Source organism: Nannobrachium achirus (genome assembly GCF_963921795.1).
Source record: "Nannobrachium achirus genome assembly, contig: SCAFFOLD_315, whole genome shotgun sequence".
Taxonomy (NCBI): Eukaryota; Metazoa; Chordata; class Actinopteri; order Myctophiformes; family Myctophidae; genus Nannobrachium; species Nannobrachium achirus.
Window position 1 is genome coordinate 52235 of NW_027664541.1, and position 18810 is coordinate 71044.

Genomic DNA, 18810 nt, shown 5'->3' on the forward strand with positions numbered 1-18810 from the left:
CAAATGTCTAATTTCTCTTTTGGATTACAAGCTATAAAGTTTATCCATGCAGGCTATTAGGTCATTACTAAAAATTACTTAACTAAAAACGAAAAAGTAACTAAAAAGTTACTTTTCACAGTAACGCATTACTTTTTGGTATGAGTAATCAGTAAAGTAACTGAGTTACTTTTGAAATGAAGTAACTAGTGACGGTAACTAGTTACTATTTGTCAGTAACTTGCCCAAAACTGCATGTAGCCCATTAAACCCTATTCTCAGCAAAAACGGACCCACATTTATTTGACTGCTTTATTTTATAAACACCAAATCTTTACCAAAAATAGACGATCAAGCTCACTACTTGTTGCAGCACGACACGTCGTGTGCTTGTAGATCGGCTATTTGGCTTATTCCCCCCCAGAATAGCCTATGCATAGCTGGGGTTCGTGTGGTTATTTGTAGTGTACTTTTCCTTTATATTGATTGAAGAATTTATTAGAAGTTTGCATAGGAAAAGGTACAGTTTTATGACAGTACAAATCACTGGTACAAGGTCAACTAAAAGGAGATCCTAGTAAGCTTTTTGTCTTATTTAGCCTACACATATATCTCATATAACATTGAAAGACAGACGAATACAACACAGTACTTTGCATAGAGAATTGTCATTAACAAAAGGGGAGAAAAAAAAGGAGTCATAAAAACAAGGGGAAAATACATAATAAAAGTGAAATAGGAGATCATTTACAAAGGAAATGGGGCTTAGTTTCAGGTGGTGTACTTTTTTTATTGCCCGTGCATAATGTTTTCATGTTGAGTGTAGGTAGGCTACATTCCTTGATCTGTCTCACTCTCTGGAAATCGCGCTAGTCAAAAGAACTACACGTCCGTCTGACCAGCGCTATGTCGACTCTCCCATTACGCCGGCGGATGTCTATACGTCATCGGTTTGGTCGCTGAAGGAAGAGCCGCAGCAGTCCCAGAGAGTGCGATCAGAACAAGCAGAGTTAACATGAGCTCTAGTCCAGGGCTTCTCAAGTGGTGCCGCACGATACTAGTTAGAATTATTAACTAGACCACTATGTCGAGGTGCTAACTTGTGACTTGTGGCCATATATGGCCTACTTGTGCACCAGCAGGACTGCGATCAGTGATTTTGTATGTGGAGTATCTGTCTTCCCAGTGTAATCCCAGTGACTGAACTTACCAAGCCTTACCTTACACAGCTAATCAGAGAGGGTTCGTCCAAGCCATAGCCAATGAATGACCAGCATACTTGTGACGTCAACATCAAGTTCGACCTGATCTAAATTACACTGGGCAGACAGATACGCAAACAGATACGCCACTGAATGCAGTAGTTGGGCAATCTGCTGGCACAAGTAATAATTTTATATTTATATTATTATTTTATATAATTATATATAGTTTAATAGCCTATAATTATAAAAAAATATTTATTTCAATTTAACCACTCAGACCCTTCAACTGACTAAAACGAACATAAGTTTCACTGTCCTTTTTCTTTTTCAATCTGCACTAAATCTCTTTGCCAAAAAGCAGATCTATAAGCTTAGAACTTGTCACATTTTGACGCATTGTAAGCTAAAAAGCCAAGTATGAAAGTTATGTTCAACCTGTCCTATAATGGAAACGGATATTCTCCCAAATGTTCCTTTTGACATACTCCATCTTAGGGGGAAACACGGACATATTTTTAGGACAAATGTAATGTGCTAGCTAGTATCACTCAGGGGTTTCCGGTTTTCTGGTTTCAGCCGCCTGATGACTACAACAAACGACAACTTGACGTAGGCCTAACGTCAAAAGAACTACAAAAGAACTACACATAACAATGCGAATCTAGTGGGGCACGGTGACACCTGCACTTGTCTGTCGAGCTTTGGCGGACGCCAATTGTGATGCTGGATTCCTGGCAGTCATGTGAAATCCCGACCAGTCAAATCTTTCCCCCTTCTGCGAAAAGCCAATGCCTGCCCCCACAAAACCCTGAATCCACAGACAGCTAATCCGTGTTCGGTCCGCGTTCCTAGACAAGGAAGAAGGATGGGCAGCCAGGAGACACCAAGGAATAAATACAAATAAAGTTTTATTTTGATACATTTTGACTCTTTGTCAGCTTGTTCTTTTGTCATTCTGTGGTAATTCTATAAAACTGTGTTTTTTAACGTTACCCTTTGTCCATTTGGAAATCAATTGGCTGTTCATTGCAACGAGGAAATCTTTATAAGACTTTATAATTTGATATACTGCATTTGTTGTCTTTGCCCTGCTATGTGCATTTGTTATCATTGCCCTGCTATGTGATGCCTGCTAAACCACACAGACTGTGGCCATCCTTTATTTAATATCCAATTAGTTTGACTGATCATTACGTTATAGCCGATCGCTTTGATTACATCGATGGTCTGCTGCTGCATGCCTGCATCATTGCATCATCTTAGTCTGACGATATCCATCCATCCATCTTCAACCGCTTATCCGGAATAGGGTCGCGGGGGTAACAGTTCCAACTGAGACCTCCAGATTTCCTTATCCTGAGCAACTTCCTCCACTCCCTCAGGGAGTATACCGAGGCGTTCCCAAGCCAGTTTGGAGATATAATCCCTCCATCTGGTCTTTGGTCTGCCACAGGGTCTCCTCCCAGTGGGACGCGCATCGAGGACCTTCCTAGGAAGGCGCTCGGGGGGCATCCGTACTAGATGCCCGAACCACCTAAGCTGACTCCTTTCCAAGTGTAGGAGCAGCGGTTCTACTCCAAGTCTCTCTCGGGTGACTGAATTTCTCACTCTATCTCTAAGGGTGATACCAGCCACCCGTCTGAGGAAACCCATTTCGGCCGCTTGCACCCGCGACCTTATACTTTCGGTCATGACCCACACTTCATGACCATAGTGAGAGTAGGAACGAAGATTGCTCGGTAGACAGAGAGCTTTGCCTTCCGGCTCAACTCTTTTTTCTTCACCACAGTGCGATTTAGCGACTGCAAAACCGCTCCTGCTGCTCCGATACTCCGGCTGATCTCCTTCTCCGTCTTCCCCTTTCTCTCATTCGTGAACAAGACCCCGAGATACTTAAACTCCTTCACCTGGAGTAAAGCCTCATTCCCTACTTGGACTGCACAATCCATCGGCAGTGTTGTACCCGAACGCGTTCAAAGAACGATCGTTCATGAACACGCTCATATTTTGGGCGAACGTGAACTGAACGTAATTGTTTTCGCTTGATGAACGATATTGTCGAACGCGGTCATTCTGACGCCCGTGAACGACGTTCGTCGGCGTTCGTCGGCCGTTCATGCGGCGGTCCGCGCCTCCGCGGTCGTCTGTCCTCTGCTCCTCTCGTCTCTCTTTTCATTCACATGCTCCAATAGTAGGCACTGCACGCAGCTCCTCGTGAACGTTCCTCCGTTGATATGCGGTGCTGTCTGCACTCTGCTGCTGCACTGTGTGAATCTCCTCCTCGTCTCGCAAGCCTGACTGACTATACTTTGTCCTATGTGTGTTGCACGGCGAAAATAGCTGATCTGCAAGCTCACAACGCGTCTCATCCACGAGACAACGTGAGCTTGTAGATCAGCTACTTTAACCAACGCGGAAACATGCTGTGCACGAGAAACGTCTGCCTTCTAGTGGGGTTCCTTGTACATGTAATTTTTTGTTTTTTTTTCTAGTGGGGTTCCTTGTACATGTAATTTTTTGTTTTTATTTCAAATGTGTGTTAAAGTTTCTTTCACTTCCAATTTGTAGATTATGGTCTATAGAACACTTTTGGTTAGAGTGTCAAGACAGTAGATTGAAGAAAAATATATTTTTTGCCCTATTTCCAAAATGACCAAAATCGGAATTGTGTTTTTTGAACAATGTCTTAGTTTTCCCACAACTGCTGTGTAATATATATATATTTGTATTGCTATATCAAGTCAATACTGTGTGGGGAATCAATTGGAGTCAAATATTTGTTTTGAATATTATGATATTTCACACAATGAGACAATAACATGGTTATTACATTCAGCCCTTCACAATAAGGGTGCAGGAAGACTGGGAACTAGGCAGTGGGCACATAAATATTGTGGGCACCTCAATGTTAAGTTGGATGAAATTATTGCTGTGTGTGGTTCTATATGGACTGAGTCAATAATTTTGACAAATAATAGCATGCAGCAACGTCTAAACATTTTTATATATATATAGACCTTTATATATATATATTTTCCTTTTTTTTCTTTTTTCTTTTTTTTTTTTGAATAGCCAAAAGTATAAAAAAAATATGGTTAAAAAAAGAACTAAAAAAGAACTATGTAGTTCATTTTGGGGAACCATGAACTTTAGTTCATAATGGGGAATTATGAACTAAAAATGAACTAGTTCATTTTAGAAGTTCTGAACTTGAACTTGAACTAGTTCGTTTTTAAAGTGAACTTTCCCAACACTGTCCATCGGTTTCCTGCTGAGACATGGTTGAAACATCACACCTGCAATTAGCAAAGTAATAACACATGCTGCAGACCCAAGTGCTCCAGTTATCTTTTTGAGAATGGCAAAGAAGCCAACGCATGCATGGACAGCCCTTCAGAAGTTCTACCTATAACTTGGCTGAAGCTAGTTTGATTTTTGTGATTTGATTTTGATTTGAGTTTTTATAGTAGCAGCTTATATGCATATTATTGTATACATATGCAAAGGTGATTATAGGCCTACACTGTTTACTTTCCTTCTATTTGTAATTAAATGTCATTGAAATGACATGAAGTGTTCTTTTATTTATTCATATCATTCATTGAATTCTATGGGGTCAAGGTGACAAGACATTTTTCACATTGCTTTACACAGCACAATCAAGTTGTACACAATATGAATGTTATTTAATTGCTCAATGATGGTTTTCTTTGACTGAAAGGTATGGTTTGCAATGCCTCCTATACTGTATCTCAAAAATGTACATATTTTCTTTTACACAGGGCAGCCCGTGCCCTAAAAACAATGCACATACACAACTAACTACTTCTAATTAATCATCGCTGGCCAGCTTGGAAGTGGCTGGGAGTGTTGTGGGTTTCTTATTTGTATATTGGTATCTGAATGAATTTGTATCTTTTAAACATTTTGGATTCTGGTCCGGTTTGGTGGTTCCGGCAAACATGTAGTCCGCCTGATGACTAGAACATGGCGTAGGTTCTTTCCTCACCGGATCAGAAACCCAAAAATGCTACTGATCCCAGGCTACATAACATGCGATCTAAAGAACATTCTGTGCATTTGAAACTATAGAATATACCAGGTAAACACAATATGCATTCTGTACATTTGGCGTGATTAGTAATGTATTTTGGGTTTTCGTGCAGTTTTCAATTTATTGACAGGGTAAACTGGTTTGATTGACAGGGTAAACTGACCAGTCAGGGCAAGCTGCTGCAACAGGAAACTTTCTTTGTGACGGAGACGGACGGCGGCGTCCTGTCGCGCTCCAAGGAGAGGCGGGTCTTCCTGTTCGAACAGATTGTCATCTTCAGCGAGCTGCTGAGGAAAGGATCGTCTATACCAGGGTACCAGTTCAAGAACAGTATCAAGGTACCTGACCCTAACACTGACCCTACCCTAACCCCTGACCCCTACCCAATCCCTGACCCCTACTCTAACCCCCGTGGAAAGAATCTTACATCCTGGGCTTTCAAGAACATTTCAAGAAGAGCATCCATGAACCACTGTTCATTGTGTCCACTAATATAATGATACACTATAATACTATGATCAAAAATGTTCTCCTCTCTTTTCCTCTCCTCCAGGTATCATATATTGGCTTAGAGAAGTGTGAATAATAGTAATAATAGTAATAGTAATAATAATAATAATATATCATCATCACCATCCTCCTCCTCCAGTTATCATATCTTGGCCTAGAGGAGCATGTGGATGATGATCCCTGTAAGCTGGTGTTGTCATGCCGCAGCTCTGCGGAGCGCTTCACGCTGCAGGCCGCCAACGTGGAAGTGAAGCGGCTGTGGATTCGAGACGTACAGGAAGTCCTGGACGCTCAGAGCAACTTCCTGTCTGGTGAGGAGAGCACAGACACGCCCACTTCCCACATTCACATTCATTCCCGAAGCGATGCGAGAGTGTAGTCTAGCCAACACCAACTCAGGACTCCTGGATAGCTGCCCTCCACACTCCCCTATCTAACATCAGGGTCTAGAGCTCTACAGTGTTCTTAGTTCTACTGTCAATAATTGCTACGGTAGGAGACGGTGTCGCATAAATTAGAAGGCGCGGGTTGTGATTGGCTGGAGCGGAGGTCTGGAGCACTCGGCTGTGGTCGCCTAAACCTAACCCAAACCCTAACCTCAGTAAACTATGCCTAAACCTAACCCTAACCTCAGTAAAACTATGCCTAAACCTAACCTTAACCTCAGTAAAACTATGCCTAAACCTAACCCTAAACCTAACCTCAGTAACCCTGACACTGGTGAGTAGCCGACGCTAGTGAACGGAAAAGAAGCGCTCCTTCCCCCACGTCTCCTACGTAGCATTAATAGCCCACTATTGCGCCACAGTGTGTCTACTTACAGTAGCTATGTTTTAGCTCAAGACCCAAAAGAGACATTAGACGTTTGCCTACTTAGCAGAGCTGCAAACTTGTGAGATTTTAGATTGCCTATGTTCAATACTTATTGAACTTTTTGGGGATTTGTGTGTGTGTGTGTGTGTGTGTGTGTGTGTGTGTGTGTGTGTGTGTGTGTGTGTGTGTGTGTGTGTGTGTGTGTGTGTGTGTGTGTGTGTGTGTGTGTTCTCCCAGCCCTGCAGTCTCCTATCGAGTACCCGAAAGAGAAAGGGGGAGGTGCAGAGGGAGGTGTCATGGAGGTGTGTCAGGACTACTTGGCTGTGAAGGAGAACGAGGTCAGCGTCTCATTGGGCGAGATGGTGCAGATCCTGGCAGCCAATAAGCAGAACATGTTCCTGGTCTACCGGCCAGCTGACAGCCAATCATCGGCGGCCGAGGGCTGGGTGCCGGGACATGTCCTCAAAGTCCCGCCCACAAAGACCATAAAAGACTCTGTGTCCACTTCCTGCTTCCTGGTGGGGGAAGCGGCCGTGGCGACAGCTGACGCCCACAACATCAAGTAAGTCCCGCCCACAAAATCCCCAGATGGGACGCATTTCCTGGTTTGATTTCATATTTTTTCTTCTCCGAAGAAAGCATGCTGCCTGTGCCTGTGGCTTTTTTTGTTTGTTTGTTTGTTTGTTTGTTTTGATCCTACTCCCTTAACACCCAAGGGGCCAAACTCGTTCAGTAACGAGATACAGCCACTGGAGGTCGCTGTGCCAAAAGGAGTTATCTCGTTCCTCAACGAGACAACAAAGGGTTAACTGTGCAGCGTGCTGCGCGCATGTGTGAAAGACCCTAGTCCATACGTCACACCGTGGCTCGCAGAGAGAGAAAATGGCGCGACTAGGCTGCATTGACTTCCATTCTAGGCTGAAACATAAAAAGGGCTTTATCTATGAATGAGGTGCAAAGAAAGCCAGGGAAGCAGAGATCTGATTGTTTTCACGGCGACACTTTACCGCGATGGTCGGCCCCGGTTTGGATTTTAGTGTTGCAAGCGTTTGTAAACAAATGGATTTTCTTCCTCAATCGTCAGTGGACACTCACGTGCACAGGCACAAAGCTTCCGAGGCTCTTCAAAATAAAGCGTGAGTGATTGGCGGCAGCAGCAACAGCTAGAAATGTTAGAAACCTTGGCTTCCCATGTGTTAACTACTTCCCACTCCCTTGACTCGATATCGATTACTCGATCATTTCACATGTAACATCCACTCAGATTATTATAGGCTATTGGACGTTAATGATGAGACAGTAGAATTCCAAACAGATGCTGCTTTATTGTGGTATGGTGAAGCACCTGGTAGCACCGTGAAACTAGACAAATATGACAAAAAGAATATGCATATTAAAGTGAGTCTATAGTTACACAAAAAATACAAAAGGTTGTCAAAACAGTTGACAAAAAATAAGCTTACAGTTTAGCTTGACAACAAACAGACAATATGCCTTTTAAACTGTACAAATAGGACTTCTAAAGACAATAAAACAATATAAATATGAAATTCCCCATGGAAAGTAAACAAACATAAGACAACCTGCATGTGGTGCATTCATTTTGGCATGGCATAAAGGTTTACATTAGAAATGAAAAACGATATTTTTAACCTAAAAACAAACACACTCTTGGTAGGCTACTTTATGAAATGTTTATCTTACCAGTCTGCCTTCCAAGGGGTGTTAAACATGAACTTAAAACGTATTTATTTGTGACAAAAAATTGTTTTGAACTTGCTGCCGCATCATGCCTTTTTAGGCCTATGTGAAGTGAGCTGCATTAGCGTTAGCTGCAATAAGACTTCCGGTGCCGACAAAGATGGGAAATGTTGAATTATCGTACTGGAGGCTCAGAATTATCGTATTTGACATGAAACTATCGCACACGGCCAAACAAGAGAAATCACTCGCGTAAAAACGTAATTTCACCAAAAATGCGTCTTTAGTGTAAGAAACTACCTCGTTTTAGACTCCTGCGTGACAAAAACGCATCAGATATGCTGTGTGGAGGCAGGCAACTTCTTGGAGCTTACACCAATAAAAGCCTGAAACTGGTCTGGAAAGATGCAACCGGTGTTTTTAATGCCTCCAAGTACAGATCTAGGGTCAGATTGACTGATTTCCTGGCTTATTTTGAGAAGCCAAACCAGATCCCAGATCAGCAGCCAGGGAAAATAGTGAATTCACGCTCTTTTTGATGATATGCCGAAATTATCGTACATTTGGGCATTTTTGGAATTATTGATCGTACATCGTACAGAGGGTCAAATTATCGTACAAATACGATAATTATCGTACGTCTGGCAACACTGGGTGCCGATCTCTTCAGAATAAGAGTACCCCTGAGGCAATTGAAAAATGTTGAAAAACGAGTAATTGTCCCATGATATGCACATTCAAAATATAGATTAAGCATTTAAACGAACACACACAATGCTAATTATGTTTCTGGGTAAAAAAAAAGTTTTATTAACATTAGAAAAACATTATAAATGGATAAATGCAGTTCACTGGAGTGCATAGCCTTTACAAATTGGGCACTGGACAGCAGACGGCTCTTTGCGTCGGCAATTTGAACACACGCGCATGTTTGGAGAGACCTCCTCTATCACACCACACTCTCCGCTAAGCAGGAGAGGTGTAAAATCAATTTCTGTTGGCTTTCCAGTGCAGCCACTTGCTCAAAAAAGTGACATTTTCAGACATTTTCAAACTCTAGTTGGCGCTGTAGAGCTGACGGCACTTTGCGTCGGCACTTTGAACACCTGCACACGTTCGGGGAGACCTCCTCTATCACACCACACTCTCCGCTAAGCGGGAGAGGTGTAAAATCAATTTCTGTTGGCTTTCCAGTGCAGCCACTTGCTCAAAAAAGTGACATTTTCAGACATTTTCAAACTCTAGTTGGCGCTGGAGAGCTGACGGCTCTTTGCGTCGGCACTTTGAACACACGCACGCGTTCGGGGAGACCTCCTCTATCACACCACACTCTCCGCTAAGCGGGAGAGGTGTAAAATAAAGTGCTGTTGGCTTTCTAGAGCGACCACACTCACCAAAAAACACACTTTTCGGACTCTAGTGGGTGCTGGAAGGGAGGCGGCTCTTTGCTTCGGCACTTCGGACATATGCACGCGTGCGGGGAGACCTCCTCTGTCACACCACACTCTCTGCTAAGCGGGAGAGGTGTAAAATAAAGTGCTGTTGGCTTAGCAGTGCAGCCAGATGCAGAAAAGGTGCCATTTTTACTTGGCAAAGGCAAACAGCTGGGAGTAACATGTGCTAATGAGAAAGTGAGTATTTATAGATGTCAGGAAATGAACTGGAAAATATTAACCTGTTTCATGTGTTTGTCTTATCTTGGATCACTCCTCAGGAGTTTGGACCTTGTCTGTATTCTTTTATTCTCTGCTAAGCCAGAGAGGTTTATAAAAAATCGTGGCGGGCCGTCCAATGCAGCCAGATGTCAGAGAATGTCGAGTGTTTTCTTAAATCATGATAAAATGGGCAGTACAATAGAAAGTGGGTCTCATTCTTCACTAGCCACATGGGGGTCTTTAAACCAGTTCGTCTTTGATTTAATTCTGTTCCAGTTTATCGTCCTGATTCAATACGAAGTGGCAATATTCCCAAGCAAAACAGTGCACACAGAGATCACTGGCTCATAGATAGATCACACTCACACACATTTTTCACATTCATACACATTTTAATAGGAGTGACCCTCCTATTATAATATCCTACTTGCCATTCTGTCATCTGGCAGGTCAAGCATTCTGTTCCAGAGGCTTATCATATTAATCTTCCACCTAACTTCACAAGGTATCAATCCAATGTCACCATTAAAGCAGATATAGGAGCAAATTTGTAAACTCCCAGAAAATATTTAATATCCCTCTTATGCAAACACCTTTGTTAAGTTACCTGAATCCCAAACTCCAGAGGAGTATTCCAAGATAGGACAAACACATGAAACAGGATAACATTTTTTGCAAGTCGTTTTAATTTCCATCAATAAATACTCACTTTCTCATTCCCACATTATCCCTAATCCCAGCTGTTTGCCTTTGCCAAGTAAAACTGCACTTTTTTTTCCATCTGGCTGCACTGGAAAGCCAACAGCACTTTATTTTACACCTCTCCCGGAGCGAGTGGCTGCACTGGAAAGCAAACAGAAATTGATTTTACACCTCTCCTGCTTAGCGGAGAGTGTGGTGTGATAGAGGAGGTACCCCCGAACGCGTGCGTGTGTTCAAAGTGCCGACGCAAAGAGCCGTCTGCTCTCCAGCGCCAACTAGAGTCTGAACATTTCTGAAAATGTCACTTTTTGAGCGAGTGGCTGCACTGGAAAGCCAACAGAAATTGATTTTACACCTCTCCTGCTTAGCGGAGAGTGTGGTGTGATAGAGGAGGTCTTCCCGAACGCGTGCGTGTGTTCAAAGTGCCGACGCAAAGAGCCGCCTCCCGTCCAGCGCCCACTAGAGCTTTTGGGGGCGTTTCCTTTTTTTTTTACATTTAACTCCTTACATCCTTGTTCCATCTTTTACTTAGTACATTTTACCTTTCACTCGTACTTGGTCTCCTTTTTCACTTCTACACCAAACCTATTTACCAAAAATAGCCGATCTACAAGCTTGTAGATCTGCTATTTTTGGCTAAAGTTCTCCTCAGAAAAGGGATGAGAGGGTTGTTCATTCTAAAATAATGGTCATATCACACATAGATTTGGTGAGGACCCCCTAGGGGTCTGGACCCCCTGTTGAAGACCCCAGGTGTACGCACACAAGGTGTATTTTCATTACTTACATTAATATAGCCTATAGTAGCCTACCATACATTACATCTGCCCAATCTAAATAAACAGATAAAGTAAAATTGATAATTAAGTTACTGGACCTCATTAGGTGTAGCCTACTTGTGTCAACAACCAATTGATAGCTCTTCTATGGATTACAATAGAAAGAATGGAATTAACATGTTAAGTGGCCTTTAATAGCTCTTGCATACCACGAATTTCAATCTGAAAGAACCTGGAAAATGTGTTAGGACAATTAGAAGTACACTAGTATAGAGACATACATCATACACGTATTTTTTAAATACATTTGTGTCTTTTAAATAAACATTATTTAGTGGACTTTTATTTTGAAGGCTGGAGCTTGGCTTATTGCAGCCATCTCCCAGGCCGGAAACGCTAATGCAGCTCACTTCACGGACCTCCTTTTTAGAACTCCCAGAATTCTTCTTCTTCTTCTTTAGGTTTTCTGGCAGGTTGCAACCGAATGCTTTTAGGTCAGGTGAATACCGCCACCTACTGTACGGGAATATGTAGTCTGACTCCCTACTCCCTAAGTTTAGTTTCCTCCATTCTTATATATTATAGTATTACTATACTTATTTATAATAGTGGCCTACTGCACCCTATATCCTATGATACACCCCTATCTCCCTCAAATACTTCACCACCGCTTTCTGTGTGGCCTGCACTCCTTTTCCTGTTGTTCCCAATATCCCCAGTAGGTTCCACTGTCTTCCTGCCTCGACAATGGTCTGCAGCATAAGTCTGGTCCTTTCTTCCATACTTCCTACAGTGCATCAATACGTGTTCAGCGTTTTCTGTGCTATGGCACTCTGAGAATTCATCACTTTTCCCTAACAAAAATAGTGTTCTGTATGATCAAACCTTGATCTCGTCAAAATGGTCTCCTCCCTTCTGTTCCCTCTTAACACATGCTGTGCATTGATACTTTTCTGTATGTTGCAGTATATCCTTCCACTGTTATCATTTCCCCATCTATCCTGACATTTTTTCATCATCTCTTTCTTTAGTATAGCTTTAGCTTCCCCTTTGCCAAAGGGAACATCTACTTTCTCTGTAGGCTACGTTCTGTTGCCTTTTTAGCAATTTTGTCTGCCTCCTCGAGTCCTCGTTCCCTTCTATACCTACCGTACATGAGCAGGTACCCAGCAAAAGCATATTTCCACACCTGTCTATAATAGACTTTGGTGGATTTCCATAACCAAATCTTCACTGGTAGATTTAAGACTCTAGCACCGATGTTGAGCCCACTCCACACAGAATAGGCTACGACTCTGTCTGGCCTGACTTCTTCCACCCACTGTAGCCCTATTATGACTGCCACCATTTCTGGTGTATGGACAGACAACTGGTCAGGGATCCTTTTACCTATTTTAATGTTCATCGTTGGTATGTATATAACTGTACCTACTCTCTCTTTCTGATCTTTGGATCTGTCTGTGTATCTCTAAATAGCTGTAGTATTTGTTTTTGACAGGGAAATCTCACTCTTTCGAACGACCGTCTGTCATTTCAACAAAGGAGCGTCGGGAGGGTTAGCGACTCACCCCACGGAGGTTAGGTTTAGGGTAAGGGTTCGAGTTGGGTGTCGAACAAATGACACGTAGAAACAGCGAAACGCTCCCGTCTTTGACATAGCTGCTTGCCTTTTGTACCATTTCGTTGTTCTCCCATTCTTTCTTAAAGTTATACCATGTAACATTTTTTATAAAACAAATCTTAAAATTGTCCTAACTGTTAAATCGCTAAAGTTTTAAAACACCCACTCCGTTATTTTCAGCTAAAGCCTTCTCTTGTTTTCTATGATCCTTGCCGGGGTCCGGATTTCGCGGAACAATTACGTCATCTGCATCATCCGTATACGTTGTGTATACGTTGGCCAATCACATTGCGGATCATACACACATGATACACTACCGGCCAATTACAGTGCATCTTGCGTCTCTTCAGGAAATAGCTTGCGTCAACAGCTTTGTTTACGCTGGTCTAGAAGTCCAGCATGTAACTCCCCAACCGCTGCTCGTAGAGGGACACGAGAGACCTCTATGGATTTGTCTCGGCGAGGCGAGGCGAGGCGGACGCGGTGGTCTGAAGGCCCGGTCCGCGGCGAAAACGTCCGAAAAAAGCAGACGCGACCGCGGTTTGCTATACTGCTACAGACCACTAGTTGAGCAACTTACACAGTATAGCTTTAAAGGAGTAGTTCACCCCCAAAATGACTTTTTTTCTATTGATTAGTCACGCCATGGAGATTTGAGTTCAATAATATTTTTTTGTTTTTGTCACATTCCTAAGACAAAAAATTGATTCGAGTAAATTTACCCCCATTGATTCCGGATGGGGACCCGTTTCGAAACGGGTCCCCATCCGGAACGAATGAGTGTAAATTTATTGTTATCACATTTGTGTCTTAGGAATGCAACAAAAAACTATTTTGGGTGTGAACTACTCCTTTAAGATCTTTTATATTTTACCCCTATTGTTTTTGGTGTCTCTGAAGTCAATCAGCTATTGCCGGTGTACACAGCCAAATTTCCGGGCCCCACTGTGCGGACTGTGGGGGTGTGAAAATTCACCGGGTGGACTCAAAATGTCCTCTGGGGCCCCCTCTGCGTGTGGACACCACTTGTTCGCCCATCAGTCCCACGGATGATTTTTGTTTCTTTTTTTTTAATTTAGGGTCCTTTTCTGCAGTTCAAGCATAATTCCACAGGGCGGCAGGCTATTTTCCAAAACTATTGGAAGTGGACATGTGTACACAGCCAGCATTACTGAATGGAAAAAATGACTGTCTAATTTGATAGACTATCCCATCTCCGTGATTTGTAGATCTAACTTTACAGACAGTTTATTTCTATGATTTGTATATCTAATTCCAAAACCAGTCCCATCCCCATGATTTGTAGATCTAATTCCATCAGCAGTTCCATACCATGATTTGTAGCTCTAAATCCATCACCTGTCACATCCACATGATTTGTAGATCTAATTCTAAAACCAGTCACATCCACATGATTTGTAGATCTAATTCTAAAACCATTCACATCCACATGATTTGTAGATCTAATTCTAAAACCATTCACATCCACATGATTTGTAGATCTAATCCATACCATAATGTGTAGCTCTAAATCTATCACCTGTCACATCCACATGATTTGTAGATCTAATTCTAAAACTAGTCGCATCCCCATGATTTGTAGATCTAATTCCATCGGCAATTCCATACCATAATTTGTAGCTCTAAATCTATCACCTGTCATATCCACATGATTTGTAGATCTAATTCTAAAACCAGTCGCATCCACATGATTTGTAGATCTAATTCTAAAACCATTCACATCCCCATGATTTGTAGATCTAATTCCATCAGCAGTTCCATACCATAATTTGTAGCTCTAAATCCATCACCTGTCACATCCACATGATTTGTAGATCTAATTCTAAAACCAGTCACATCCACATGATTTGTAGATCTAATTCTAAAATCATTCACATCCACATGATTTGTAGATCTAATCCATACCATAATTTGTAGCTCTAAATCTATCACCTGTCACATCCACATGATTTGTAGATCTAATTCTAAATCCATTCGCATCCACATGATTTGTAGATCTAAATCCAACGGCAGTTCCATACCATAATTTGTAGCCCTAAATCCATCACTTTTCACATCCACATGATTTGTAGATCTAATTCTCAAACCAGTCACATCCACATGATTTGTAGATCTAATTCTAAAACCATTCCAATCCACATGATTTGTAGATCTAATCATACCATAATTTGTAGCTCAAAATGTATCACCTGTCACATCCACATGATTTGTAGATCTAATTCTAAAACTAGTCACATCCCCATGATTTGTAGATCTAATTCCATCGGCAGTTCCATACCATAACTTGTAGCTCTAAATCTATCACCTGTCACAAAGGCTCTGGTGGGCTGTTTTGGGCTCTGGTGGGCTGTGCTGGGCTCTGGTAGGCTATACAGGGCAGTACTGTAGTATAGCCTAGACATGTTCATGTAAAACTATTGGCCGTGTACACTAAGGCATGTAGAAACTAGAGCCCGTGTACACAGTGGATAATCCCATCAACGAGGAGCTACAGGACTGGCGGGAGCCTTGAGCAGCCTGGTGGAGACTGCTGGAGTCTGGTGCAGTCCTGTGCACCCTGGTCTGGCCTATAACAGCCGGATCCAGCCTACTGTAGGCTAGTGAAGCCATCTAACCTCTCCACTTCCCTAATCTATTCTCCCACTGTGCTGGACTTGGATGTGCTGGGCTGTGCTGGACTCTATCAGGCTCTGGTGGGCTGTTTTGGGCTCTGGTGGGCTGTGCTGGGTTCTGGTAGGCTATACAGGGCAGTACTGTAGTATAGCCTAGGCATGTTCATGTAAAACTATCGGCCGTGTACACTAGGGCATGTAGAAACTATGGCCCGTGTACACAGTGGATAATCCCATCAACGAGGAGCTACAGGCATGTAGAAACTATGGCCCGTGTACACAGTGGATAATCACATCAACGAGGAGCTACAGGACTGGCAGGAGCCTTGAGCAGCCCGGTGGAGACTGCTGGAGTCTGGTGCAGTCCTGTGCACCCTGGTCTGGCCTATAACAGCCGGATCCAGCCTACTGTAGGCTAGTGAAGCCATCTAACCTCTCCACTTCCCTAATCTATTCTCCCACTGTGCTGGACTTGGATGTGCTGGGCTGTGCTGGACTCTATCAGGCTCTGGTGGGCTGTTTTGGGCTCTGGTGGGCTGTGCTGGGTTCTGGTAGGCTATACAGGGCAGTACTGTAGTATAGCCTAGGCATGTTCATGTAAAACTATCGGCCGTGTACACTAAGGCATGTAGAAACTATGGCCAGTGTACACAGTGGATAATCCCATCAACGAGGAGCTACAGGACTGGCGGGAGCCTTGAGCAGCCCGGTGGAGACTGCTGGAGTCTGGTGCAGTCCTGTGCACCCTGGTCTGGCCTATAACAGCAGGATCCAGCCTACTGTAGGCTAGTGAAGCCATCTAACCTCTCCACTTCCCTAATCTATTCTCCCACTGTGCTGGACTTGGATGTGCTGGGCTGTGCTGGACTCTATCAGGCTTTGGTGGGCTATTTTGGGCTCTGGTGGGCTGGGCTGGGCTCTGGTAGGCTATATAGGGCAGTATACTGTAGGATAGCCTAGGCATGTTCATGTAAAACTATTGGCCGTGTACACTAAGGCATGTAGAAACTAGGGCCCGTGTACACAGTGGATAATCCCATCAACGAGGAGCTACAGGACTGGCGGGAGCCTTGAGCAGCCTGGTGGAGACTGCTGGAGTCCGGTGCACCCTGGTCTGGCCTATTCCAGCCGGATCCAGCCTACTGTAGGCTAGTGAAGCCATTTAACCTTTCCACTTCCCTAATCTATTCTCCCACTGTGCTGGACTTGGATGTGCTGGGCTGTGCTGGACTCTATCAGGCTCTGGTGGGCTATTTTGGGCTCTGGTGGGCTGGGCTGGGCTCTGGTAGGCTATATAGGGCAGTATACTGTAGGATAGCCTAGGCATGTTCATGTAAAACTATTGGCCGTGTACACTAAGGCATGTAGAAACTAGGGCCCGTGTACACAGTGGATAATCCCATCAACGAGGAGCTACAGGACTGGCGGGAGCCTTGAGCAGCCTGGTGGAGACTGCTGGAGTCCGGTGCACCCTGGTCTGGCCTATTCCAGCCGGATCCAGCCTACTGTAGGCTAGTGAAGCCATTTAACCTTTCCACTTCCCTAATCTATTCTCCCACTGTGCTGGACTTGGATGTGCTGGGCTGTGCTGGACTCTATCAGGCTCTGGTGGGCTGTTTTGGGCTCTGGTGGGCTGGGCTGGGCTCTGGTAGGCTATACAGGGCAGTACTGTAGTATAGCCTAGGCATATTCATGTAAAACTATTGGCCGTGTACACTAAGGCATGTAGAAACTATTTCCCGTGTACACAGTGGATAATCCCATCAACGAGGAGCTACAGGACTGGCGGGAGCCTTGAGCAGCCCGGTGGAGACTGCTGGAGTCTGATGCAGTCCTGTGCACCCTGGTCTGTAGGGTGCACTCAATATGGTTATTGTGAGGCTGAAGATGCTTTCCATCATAGTGACATGCAGAAAAAACTGTCCATATAGTATGGTCAGGCAGTTGTCCTTCACGTATTCATATATATTTAATGTATTTATTCCATAAATATTTTTTGGGTGAGGGGGGCTCAACCCAATACAGCAGATCTACAAGCACCTCGCATATCTACAAGCACCTGCCAGGGACACAGTTTGGTTGGCCTGCATAAGCCTTGCTGTCAACACACTACTACACCAACCATCACCTGCCTACCAATCAGGTCACCAAGCCAGGAGTGGTCAATTAGTGCCTGTCTTTTGATCAGTGCCTCCTGCCAAGTGGCCTCAGTCTTTCTTTGGAGTTCACTAGGAGAGAAGCATGTTTGAGCTCAGTGCAAAGTGTGTTTGTTTTCCATTTGGACTTACTGTGTTTTGTTGGTGTGTTTGCAACCAAGACCAAAGGAATAGCATATGCACATCGCCTAACTTGTGAGAAAGTCCTGCTGGGCAAAACCTTCTCACTTAATATTTGACAGTTTGTCCTGTTTGGTAGCACAAAAAGAGTTGAGGCGTTTGTAAAACACGGTCTTGTGAAAATAGCAGATATACATGCTCACAATGCCTCACAACGCAAGGCGGCGTGAGCTTGTAGATCTGCTATTTTCAACATTTTAATATTTAATTTGTCATTTTAAAGGTATTAAAAAGGTCCTTAAATTGTATCATAAAAAATGTGCAGATAGCCTCTGTACACTGTTGAGTGGAAAAAAAAACAATGTTCACATTAAGCTAATCATTTGGGACCACCCACGTTCATTTGGAGACCCCTCTGGGGCTACTGACCCACAGTTTAACCAGTGACTTATAAGGTATACAAGGCTGGATCTGGCTGGAACACTGTGCCAGGATCTCACCAGCACTGTAGCTCCCCACACTTGAGATTAACAACTTGTACACAGGGAATAGATATACATGAGTTTGTGTACATGGCCAATAGTTTTACATGAACATGTCAAGGCTTGAATAGAGTACTGACTTATATAGCCCTACAGAGCCCAGCACAGCACAACACAGCCCACTAGAGCCCAATAGAGTCCAGCACACCTAAGTCTAGGCCAGTCCTGCTCAGTGGTATTGTAGACCAGGGAAGGGGGGTATTCTTATGGCTGCACCAGGCCATTACAGGCCGGATCCAGCTTGAATAGGCCAAACCAGGGTAGACAGGACTGCACCAGACTCCACCAGGCTGCTCCATACTCCAGCCAGCTCTGTAGATCCTGTGTACACGGCACTCCT

At 43.6% G+C, this 18810-nt stretch overlaps 1 protein-coding gene across 1 annotated transcript in view; it reads left to right on the top strand.

The window, feature by feature from the left end:
* The window catches only part of LOC308280945 (kalirin-like), a gene marked incomplete at both ends in the record, with an annotated part of 49095 nt that extends 41972 nt beyond the window's left edge, over positions 1–7123 (top strand). The window contains 3 exons of the mRNA XM_080755242.1: positions 5391–5576; positions 5888–6059; positions 6799–7123. Coding sequence (XP_080611368.1) covers positions 5391–5576; positions 5888–6059; positions 6799–7123 — 683 coding nt within the window. The remainder of the gene's footprint in view (positions 1–5390; positions 5577–5887; positions 6060–6798) is intronic.
* Positions 7124–18810: the final 11687 nt, after the last annotated feature.